At 33.0% G+C, this 12,052-nt stretch overlaps 1 protein-coding gene across 9 annotated transcripts in view; it reads right to left on the reverse strand.

Moving 5' to 3' along the window:
* Window positions 1–12,052, reverse strand: part of MDGA2 (MAM domain containing glycosylphosphatidylinositol anchor 2) — an 837,423-nt gene that overhangs the window by 226,378 nt on the left and 598,993 nt on the right. For 7 of the 9 annotated variants that reach the window (XR_014841443.1, XR_014841412.1, XM_085018662.1 and 4 more), the window contains exon 7: window positions 2,446–2,775. The exons of the other annotated variants lie outside the window; for them this stretch is intronic. Coding sequence is in view for 5 of the 7 variants with exons in the window: in XM_021074074.2 (XP_020929733.1) it covers window positions 2,446–2,775 (330 nt within the window). In the remaining 2 variants the exon portion in view is untranslated. The remainder of the gene's footprint in view (window positions 1–2,445; window positions 2,776–12,052) is intronic. 9 annotated transcript variants of the gene reach the window in all.

Consider the following 12,052-nt stretch of genomic DNA (forward strand, 5'->3'; position numbering starts at 1 on the left):
GAATCAGAGCTGCTATTGCCAGCCTACACCACAGCCACAGCAACACCCAGATCCAAGCCACATCTATGATTTATGTGGCAAAGCAGGATCCTTAACCCAATGAGCAAGGCTAGGGACTGAACCTGCATTCTCACGAACACTATGTTGGGTTCTTAACCTACTAAGCCACAATGGGAACTCCTTAAATGACTTTCTTTAAGTCAGTAGAGAAGTACAAGCTTGGATAGAGAGATCTCTATCTTGTAGAGATAATAACAGGGGAAGGAAAGAAAACCTAAAAAGAAAGCTATGTGCAAAAATTAGCTCATTTTTTGGATTTAATAACTATGTATTGAGTACCTTCTAGGTGCCATTTATTTTTCCAGATGCTGAGATTACAACAATGAACAACACAAACAAGATCTCAGACTTCATAGAGCTTCCACTCTAGGGAGGAGACAGACAATAACCAAGTCTGTCTATGGTGGGCAGGGACAGAATTGATCAGCACATTGGAAGAGGATTTAATATACCTCCTTTATCTTGAGCCCTGTCACTTTTGGGAACCAGACAAACTGATAACAGTTAGAAAACTTTATTACAACTAAAATTTTATTACTGAGGCATTTCTTGGGAATTTTCTGCTTTCCTAATCATCTTTTAGCATATTCCTTTTAAGATTTTTGGAAATTTCATGAATCAATGCTTGTCATTTATAATACATAGTTTCACACAGGCTCTATAACAAGTGTATATAAAAATGAATGTTAGAACTCACGTTGTGAATAATTATACAATGCTCTTTGCTCCTCTCCATTCTCTGCTCTCTCTTTTGTCTAAATTTAATAGTATATGAACTGTGCCCCCATCAGAAAAGTCTGTTTAGATAGAAGCATTGATTCTTTTCATATGAGTTTGTATCAATGGTTCCAAAAAAGAAATAAGCAAATAAAACCAGGCAAACAACTAAACAAACAAAGCAATAGTTGTAATTAAGTGTAGACCAAGTCTGGAAAACATCCGTCATAAAAAAGGACACATGATCATGAATCTTACCCAACTGTTCTTACTTTTACAGAAAATATAATATTTCAGATGTTCCCTAGCACACTGATGTAGGCACTCTGTGGATATGTGTTTTAGTATATGCGCTGCCAGAGAGCACAGGTGGATATTTGCTGATTGAATAAATTCATAAATGAATGGTGATTGACTGAGTATATCAATAGCTTTCCTTAGATATCCTAAAATGAGTCCATCTCCTCGGGCTGGCACTAATTTTGAAGTACAGGTTAGATTTTTTTAAAAAAATAGTTACTGCTGTGTTTTGTGTGTTTGATAACTAGAGTATGTTATCTATTCAAACACAAGTATCTTTCATCTCGATAGAACGGAATATCCCTTAGAAATAATGCAGAATGATGCAAAGTAAGCACATTTGGTCAGCCTAAAGTATGAACTATATCCTTTAAGGAATAAAATCAGTCAAGTGCACACTGCAGTTTGGAATTATGAGAAGACACAAAATCACAGGTCAATCTGTTAACATACAAAAGAGTCAAAAAGCTTCCTGACTGGAAAAGAGAAGCTGGCTGTTTAAATTCCCTCAAAAGAGTATGTCTGCTATCTACATTTGTGCAGTATGTTTTCAACACATATTATTCACCCTAGGATTATATAAAAATCCTAAATTAAAATTCAATCTGGTAACAAGCTGGCAAAACAAATAAAGATACGTTGGAGTTCTCCAGATGCATACTGATTGCAGTTCATAGAATCACAAGACTTTAAAACATCCTAAGAATTAAGCTAATGTGTCCTCCTACATTGAGAGAAAATTGATGACATATTTTTGGTTTTAATCTTAAAAGGAGAAATTTTAATCCAGTATACTTTTATATTTAGCCATTCTCATCAGGAGGAGATTCTATCACAAGGTTCTTCAAAGTGTTGCATCTGATTACATTTTTAACATCTGCATCAATGGCTTTTACTAGTGAAAGATACACTTCTTATATACCTTATATTTGAATCTGAATACTCTTAAATTATCCTGGCATTTTCTTCTTAAAACTAAATATTTTGTTTTATTTCAATTTCTAAAAATTGTTTTAAAACTTTAGATATTTGCTATTTAACTTTTAATTTTTATAGTCTCTATAGAGGATTCCTAATTAATAATTAAGAAAAATGATACTATTTAACCAAGAAGCTTCTATCATAGCCAACACTATTAATTTTAATGCACTATTTCTGTAAAGCCTCATGTAAATCTAAATGAAAACAGAAGTAACAATGTCTATAAACATAATATTTTGGGGGCATTTGGAATGTAAGGATTTTGGTTTCAGGAAGCTTTTTGAAAATAAGAATGTTCTTAGCTTGACTGATGACTATTTTGTCTACTAAACGTAAAGAAATTATTCCCAATGTGAACATCTTTGGCATCATAAATATGCTTCTTACCTGTGCTGCTGGATATATTAACATCAATACTGATATCAGATATTCCTCCTCCCTTCAGAGATGCTACACATGTGTATGTCCCAAAATCCGTGAATTTTAAATCAATGATGTCCAAGTTTGTCGTTCCCGGGGAGACATCTGGATCAGTCTGGGTAATAACCATCCGCTCAGAACTTCTTAATGGACGACCATTTTTAAACCAACTAAATGTTAACTCCTCAGAAGGAACAGCTTCTACTTGGCAAGATATTTTCACCTCACGCCCAATCTGGATGTTGTCATCTTTGTGATAAGGATCTGGTGTGATCCAAAATCGTCCTTTTTTTAATGCTAAAACATAAAAATTCCATAAGTGTTAGTGTTACTTTCATAATGTTAGGGATTCATTCACTCTAGGTAATCATCTCTGGGCTGAAATAAAGCAAATCAAAATAAAATGTATACACATTTCTTCAATTTCCAGGTAGTGTGCATATTAATAAACCTCATTTAGGTAATCCAGAAATAATCTAAAGACCTATGTCACTTAGAGACTCTAAAACTGATTTTTATAAATTGGATAATATTTTCCAGTAATATAAAAAATGCTTTAAGTCTATATATGATAAACATTGTTGCCATTGAAGTTTGAATAAATGATGAAATATGTTTATACAAAGTCATTAGGTATTAGAATTAAAAATAATGATATGGATCATTAAACCAAATTTCTTCCCTATGCCATACATTAATTATGGCACAACTCCCTAAATAACTCAAATACTGTACAAATCACAAGTTAAAAAAATTCTTCTAAGGTTGTATCTACATGCTGGCCAAAGTTAGTTTGGTAAGAATTTAGTCAGTTCATATGCATGAGGCATTTTCGTTTTTCTTTTTTTTTTTTTCAAAAAATGTACTATGACAGTTCTAATGCACCACATAGAGATATTTCCAGTAGAAACTGCTTGCTGGCTATCTCATCAGATGACCAAAAGAACCTTTTAGCAGATGGCTTGGAAAACATACTGTGTTTGTATCCCAGCAGCAGTGCTTTCTGGGTCTGAAATCTGTGCCTCAGTTTTCACTGCCTGAGTCAATAATGATGACCTACAAGAAGCTGCATCTATCTGCTTCTTAAGGGCTTGAGTTCTTAATTTTGAATGATCCATGACATTCAAGATGGAAAACAGTTTTCTCCTTTTTATGGCAGTAATAGTCTTATAGACACAGTTTTCTCTTTTCCAACATCCTACTCGTGCCCCTCTCCTGTAACATTACCATTCCTAGATGATGAAATGTATCATATGCAGTAAAGCATAATCATCAGAATAAAATATCGCTCATTCCCTATTAAACCTAAATATATGATGACACTGGGAAAAATGATGTCGATATGGGGGGACCTGCAGAAATTGGAGGCCTCCTAATTGCATTCTGGGTAGGCTTTCCTGAATTTAACTTAATTTTCCTTAGTTCAATAAAGGCCAGGACATGTAATGGAAATCTGAAGAATGATTTAAGAATGCACTAGAGATTGATACATTTTTTAATCTTAAAATTTTTTTTAATTTTCTTTACTCTCCAACCCTAAATATTTTCATCTGCTTTCTTGTTTACATCTTAATAAGGAAAGGCAAATGAATATTGAAACCAGTTTTCATATATTTATTTTTTTTCAAGAAATATTTATAGAGCTCCTGTTCAAGACTGGATGCTAGGCAAGGACCTCATAATAAGAGATGAATAAAAGAGACATAATCTTGACCATCAGGTATGGCAAATTGTGTACTCATAAATTATAGTCTTATTTATCCACCTAATACATATGATACTTATGTATAAAAAAACCACCTACTGCATAGATATGAAATGTTGTATAAGTTTGAGGAAGTCTGAATATCAGAGTAGAACCTCCAAAATACTGTTTAGAAAATGCACAAAGCTTCAGTGTTAATGAAAGTACCAAAACACAAATATTTAAATCGTACATTCTTGTATCATTGCTTGTGACATCTTCTACAATAAAATGCAGCTTATGAAACTTATTTATTCCCAGCCATAATTTTATCAGTATATGACTCTAGGATGAACTCAGGAGAAGTTATGACATTCTATTACACAGAGTCATATATTTATATTTTAATAGGACACTGGAATACATGGCTTCACACTTTGTCTAGAAAAGGAACTACACTGAAAAATGTCCATATCTGGTTACTGTATTTAGTAATACTGTGCACATATAATTCAAATATATTGATGTTCTATAGTTCAAAGAAAATTATTAGATCATAGAATGTTCTTTACTATTTTTTAAAGACCTAAAAAAATAGTATGTCAAGGAGCATTTACTTTTGCTAGAACTCATAAAATTTGAGTTTCCTTTCATTTGGTAAAATTTTTCCTTATTCTGTCACCTTAACCCAAATAAAAAATGAAACAGATAATTCCTAATTTTTAAAGATAAAAATTATATATGTTTATATGAATTTATATTTGTATATGGAGTTACATTTAGGACAAATTTCACTAAAGTTATATGTTGCTTATCATATACAAACATGACAAAAAATTATGAAGTTTCAGTGATTAATATTTATTGACTAGGTAGCTATTGTTTTCTAGCTCTGTTCCCTGCACAGTGACATAGTAAAGTGATACTGATATTGAGAGAACTGCAAACTCATCAGACAAATTAGATTTGAACTACTAAACAATTCAAAAGCCACTGATAAAAAACAAAGTCAATATATATGTTATATGTCATAGACCGTTTTATTCATGGGAAACAATATTTAAAATCCAAGGTAAAAATATTAAATATTATAAACCTAATAATCAATTAATAAATAAGACAATATATGATATATAATTATATTTTTGACAGAAAGGAAAATAACCAAGTGAGCTTTTAAGAACGAACTCATTGTTACAAATATTTGTTGATCTCAGTATCAGACAATACCAGGATTTGGCCAAAGTCAATTGTATTAGTCTTTTGAAAGGACAGATTCTGAAAAGGGAGAGAGGGACAAGTCAGTCTGGAAAGTGAGCTAAAGTTAAGGAATATTGGAATAATTGTCATGGATTGTTTAACTGGAGAGACATCTCTTTGAGTTTGCTTTATGTTACTGCATAACAAAATACCTGGTTTTGCATTCAGAACAGAAATTCTATTAAAAAAATTAAAAAGTGTGTGTGTGGGTGTTTGTGTGCATGCCCATTTGTAGTAACAAAGGACAGCTAAATTTACTTAATTTTCTAATTTACTTTGGCTGCTCAAAAAACTAAGAACATAGTTTAACTAGGCACAGGTACATGGAGAGCTTGAAATCTAATTCTAGTTTTTCATTTCTATGTGGTCCAATATGGGCGATCTAATTTTAATGGGTCAAGTGCATCATTTATAAAAATAGGAGGGTGATAGTTTTAGGCTCCCTCTGAGATTCATTGTGAGAAATAGCTTATTAACAACAGTGTGGAGCTTTGAAAATATAAAGCGTTTAATATGTTTAATCAACTGGGAAGCAGGTTTCTTCATTTATAATTAAACACTCTCTTTTTCAGTGAACAATTTATAGTAGTTCATGCAATGTTAATGTAAAGTCATTTCCTGTTACCAGTTAAGATTTCAAATGCTTAAAGTCAATCCACGATTAGTACCAGAGTATAACAGGGGTCCAATAGACATAACAAGACTCTATAGAACTAAAAAAAATTCTATAGAAAAAGAGAGGAGAAATCCCTTTCCCCAAATGCAATTTCTTAGCCTGAATATAGAAAATCCCCTAACACCAGCATGAGAGAACATTAGATTTAGCTTAATGTATCATAAATTGTGATGGATGAACCTCAGAAGGTACTTGTTTAGTCTGGCAATGCACGTAAGAACTGGCATCAAGCTGAGCCTCTGTTCCGGATAATCAGCTTAGAAACATTGCAATATAACCCACAGCCCCTTTCACAATATTGTGAGAACTGAATGCAATTGGCCCACATTCACTTTTGACAGGTTACTTGCCAGGACATTCTAATCACACTCACTGAAGTCCCTCTACTTTGAGATTTGCAGAAGTGCTCTGCAAAGAGAATAAAACCAGTGTATAAAAGCAAGGCCACTGAAAAGCCAAGTAGGACTTGCTGCTGACCTTTCCCTAGGGAGAAAAGTGGGGTTTTGCTTGCAAACATCTAAAGTTCCAAGGCAGACTTCAATTATTTAAAATTAGATTACTTCTTGAGCTGATCCTTTAGCTAAAGACCACTGGCTTTGGAGACATCTAGGCTTGTGGCTTCCTAGAATACCATTTGCAGATAAAGACAAAGAGCAGGCTGTGTGGAGTTCCCTAGTGGCCTAGTGGTAAAGGATCTGGCATTACTGCTGTGGCATGGGTTTGATCCCTGGCCAGGGAACAGAAAACAGTTTGAGAATTCGCTATATAAAAAAAGCTTGCTTCTCTGAAGAACTTTTCAAAGCTTTGAATATGCTATCATCCACACTACAATATTCCTAGAGGGGCTCATAATACTTAACAAAAAATCTTTTATTTGTGGAACATCTTTCAGGACTAGTACCTTACAGAATAAAGTATGAGAATCTATTTGTTGATGAAAATCATTGAAATGACAGTAAAATTAGACTCAATTCTTGATATTTTAGGCATTTCCTTCTAAGCATCACAAAATATTAAACAAGATACAACTCCCTAGTGAAAATAAAACTTAAAAGTAAAAAAACTAAAGGACAGCATAGTATCTTGATTTTTTGTTAAGATGTGTCTAATGGCACAACGAATTTATACAATATATTTCCAAGCCATCCAATAAATCTATCTGCACTAGCAGCAGTGTGCCTCCTTCTTTTCCCAAACAACCTGAATTTCTTAAAATTGAATTATCAGTTTGTTTCTATCTTAGTAATGCACATTTTGAAATATGCAAATAATATAACAAAGGAATTAAATGTATTAATTTCTGTACAATTTGCAATTTTTTAAATTAAAAAACATTTTTTATTATTGTTATTTCCCCATTACAATTTATTTATTAATTTTTATTTTTTATTTTATTTTATTTTTTTTTTTTGCCATTTCTTGGGCCGCTCCCACGGCACATGAAGGTTCCTAGGCTAGGGGTCGAATCAGAGTTGCAGCCGCTGGCCTACAACAGAGCCACAGCAACACAGGATCCAAGCCACATCTGCAACCTATACCACAGCTCACGGCAATGCAGGATCCTTAACCCACTTAGCAAGGCCAAGGATCGAACCCGCAACCTCGTGGTTCCTAGTGGGATTCGTTAACCACTGAGCCATGACAAGAACTCTGACAATTATTGATGTAAGCTAGGAAGACTAAATCTAGCTCAGTTGCTTGAGCAAATTATACTATTTATTTATACCTTATGTTGTTATAAAAAGTATTTTAAGTGTTAACATAAGAATATTAAAACCTGTGGAAGATAGATAAGAGTAGGAATGTCTTTTTTCTTATATACTATTTGGTATTCTTAAACTCACCTCCCTTTATCTAACAACTCCGATCTCCAATCTATAGTCTGAATGAAAGTACATTAATAATGTAAGAACAAAAAAAAAAAAAAAATCATTAAACCCATTTCCTAAAAGTAGTTTAAAATAGCACCCCTGATGATTTGAATGCAGAATTAAAGCTGAAAGGAAAGTTGGGATTCTATTTAATTATGAAGTATCAAGGTACTATTTATTTTGTGAATTTACTCAAAGCTAATTACTGAAGTTAATCATTCAAATTGTTTAAGCAAATATGGTTGAATTTTTAATTGTCTTTTAAATGTCCTTGCTCAAAACAATACTGCAGATAAGTATTTTGAGTAGAAATTGAAGTAAGAAAAAAACATTTAAGGAGCATAAATTTTGCTTTTCAATATAAGCCCTTCCTTGAAAGGGGGATAATGAAGTGGACAAGAATAATATTATTACTCTCATTATTATTCTTTTGCCATTCTTATTATTTCAGCCCTATCTTAAGTAAGGAGAAAATATGCATTAGCTATAAATTATTAAAGTGCTCAAATAATGTCATAAATAGAACTTAATATGGCTACTATGGAAATGGTATTTGACATGGTATAATGTCTTAGCACTGGTTATTTGAATAGGAGAATATAATCAGCACATCTTTAAAAATTAGTGTTTTGAGCTCACCTTTTCTATCAAATTAAATATACTCCTTCACCAAGAAAAAAAGAATGAATCTAGGGTGAGTTATATGTTTTACTAGTTTTTAAAGTCTTAGGACTAGAAACAGCTATAACATAAACTGCAGCTTAGGAAGCTCTCTGCTAAACATAGTTCTTTTGAAGTCTTTTTGAAAACAGTACATCCTTAATATTTATGGAATTGATGATGTAGTACTGAAAACCAGATGAAAATAATGAGACGGAAACTAAAAATTGTTCTTTCCTTATTGCTTTCCTTATTTTCTATCTCAAAAGCTATGGACTTCCTCCTTTCCAAAATGATCCTGCCTATACCAGCCTCTCTCCCTGTACCCTGATGCCATGCATTCTTTCCATTATCCACTTTCTCTTTAAATTTTAATATTTTCTCTTTCGTATGCTATTTACTCTCAAATTAAAGAGTTGTTTAGGTCACATCTAAATTTAGAAGACTTTCTTTAACTGTAATAATCTTGCAAATTATTTGTAATTTTTTTTTTTTTTTTTTTTTTTTTTGTCTTTTTAGGGCCATATCCACGGAATGTGGATGTTCCCAGGCTAGGGGTCAAATTGGAGCTATAGTCACTGGCCTAAGTCACAGCCACGGTAACATCCAAGACGTGTCTGTGACCTACTCCATAGCTCAAGGCAACACTGGATCCTTAACCCACCAAATGAGGCCGGGTATCAAATCTGCATCCTCATGGATACTAGTCAGATTTGTTTCCAATAAGCCACGATTGGAACTCCTGTAGCATTTTTCTTAAAAAAAATAGTGAAACACTACTTTCCTCCCTGAGTCATCATGCACTCATTCACTTGGATAGTTCCTAAGCTGGTTTTCACTGGTGCTATTCTAACACCGAAGTTTCAAAGTTAGCAATAATCTTTTACTCAGTTAACACAATATTTTCCAGTTCTTCTCCATGTTTATATCACTTGTATTTTGCACTTCATAGCACTTTATGTTATACTCTCTTGAAAATCTCTTTTCTACTGACTTCCATGAGTGGAAAAATATAAGATATAAGAAAATAAATTCTGACTTTGCACACTAGCATTGCAATTGTCACGACACATCTCTAGTATCCCAGTTCATTTGAATTTCATCAAACAGTAGTTGTAAAGCCAATCTTTGTTGAGAAAGAAAGGATTTTTATAAATTATTTTGAATAACTGCAGATCACAAGAGTTTTTACTTAATCTTCTACCTTTCAATATGCTATACGTGTTTGGCAACAAGAGATTACTGTTTACTTTTGTTTTCCTGTTGCACAAAAGATTGCAACTTGATCCTGTGAAATTGGATTGTTATGATCATTATATAACTACAGATGTGATAAATTCACTTGAGTATTAAAAAAAATTGCAACTTGATCCATGTACATTTCAATTTAAATCAAAATTAAATTAAAATAATAATTTAATGATTACTAAATATTCTTTCATTTTTCACATTAATGACCAAGGAAAAGAACCTGGATACATTAAATGACTAAATAAAACATATCTGTATTTACAAAGAACTTATAAAAAATTATCTTACCTACCTATCCCACTTTGTAAGAAGCTGGAGTGTTAATACCACCTACACAACCTACTAAACATTCCCTTCAGTGTGTATAAGCTTTAGACAGGTTTCTTCCTGACTGTAGGCCTCTGACCTCCCTGTTCTTAGAGTATTTACCTTTAGAAAGCTTGCAATTGTGGATTCCTTCTCTGCCTTTTTGAGAAGTAAATGTTCTACAAGCTAGAAATGGCTTTCTCAAGGACCTGGGAGCCATCCCTTTAAAATGTGTAGGCACATCTCAGAGACACTGTGGGTTCAGTTACACATCACCACAACCAAGCGAATTTTGAAATAAATCAACACACATAAATTTGGGGGTTTCACCATGCATACAAAAGTTATATTTCTACTACACTGTAGTCTATTAGATGTGCAACAGCATTATGTCTAAAAAGGCAATGCATATACCTTAATTAAAGGATGCTTTATTGCTAAAAGATGCTAGTCATTATTTAAGCCTTTGATAAGCCCTAATCTTTTTGCAATAGTGACACCACAGATCACTATGAGAAGTATAATAACAATGGAAAAGTTTGTAATATTATGAGAATTACCAAAATGTGGCACAGATACAAAGTGAACAAACACTGTTGAAAAGATGGTGTCAACAGATGTGTTCAATGCAGGATTGCCACAAACTTTCAATCTGTAAAAATACACAGTATCTGTGAAGCACAATAAGGCAGAATACAATAAAATGAGGTATGCCTGTGATCACCAGAAGATATAGTACTTCTATACCCCAGTTTGTACAGGAGGATAGACCCCTAAGTTTGAAAATGAAAACATCATTTAGCAAGCACGGATGGCTTAATCAATTTGTCCAACCTTCCCTTTAATGTCTTCCAGTATTTTTCCATTTGTTTATCCCAGCATTTAAAAATCCTGTCCTTTGTTTCAGCAGAGTTATGTGTATTCTTTCTCCTTTAGTGCAATAGTCTTGATCCCTATTATGAGTCTTGAATGCAGTTGTCTTTGCTGTTTTATAACGTGTCTGATGTAATTTTTCTTTTATATCACTATGATCTTTTACATCCTTATTCTTGTGCATTATTTAAATAGACAAAAACTATTTAAATAGACGAAAACCAGTCTAGGAAATTCATTGCTACAAAGTTTCAAATGCCAAAGAAAATAATGCTTTTGTCCAGTGCGCGCGCACGCGCGCACACACACACACACACACACACACACACACACACACAGAACTGTTGTTCAAAGATGAAATGTCCAATGAGTACGAGTTTATTTGAGAGTTATGGAGGTTCATTTAATCCCTTCATGAAGCTATGCTTCCTCCAATGTGGTAAGGTCTTACTTGATCTTTAATGTTCTGTAGGTCTAGAGTTTCTGATAATAAGCCATAGGACAAGAATCTGGATTTGTGGGTTAAGCAAAAGACGATAGAACTACTAAAATGAAGTGTAAAGAGACCAAATCTAAAACTAAGTATCTTTAATATGTATGTTATAAATGTGTAATATTTCCCTTTGAAAAAGTACAACCTACGTTGCTTTAGGAGTCTTGAAGCAGATTATAGAAATACATGTCATAGTTTTTTCTCTTTTTAATGAGCAAATTGTGGCAAATAAACAAATGACATAAGGTCAACTTATAGGGATACAGAAATGTTTTTATATCCAGTAAAACTGGTAGTTGGGCCATATTTTGGCTATGATCTTTATAGGAACAAACAGGAAAAATACTAATTACATATTTCATAGTAACTGTGAGTTCAAAATACCTCAACTCCTCAAAGAAACAACAACAAAAAATTATTAGGCCAGAGATCTGAGTGGGATTTATCTCCTTAACTTGCATAAATGAGACCCACAACCAGCAGCATTTTAACCACATCTT

Source organism: Sus scrofa, chromosome 1 (genome assembly GCF_054392235.1).
Source record: "Sus scrofa isolate SSC_HxYL_T2T_F1_AM1 chromosome 1, Sscrofa_HxYL_maternal_Yorkshire_Landrace_v2.0, whole genome shotgun sequence".
Taxonomy (NCBI): domain Eukaryota; kingdom Metazoa; phylum Chordata; class Mammalia; order Artiodactyla; family Suidae; genus Sus; species Sus scrofa.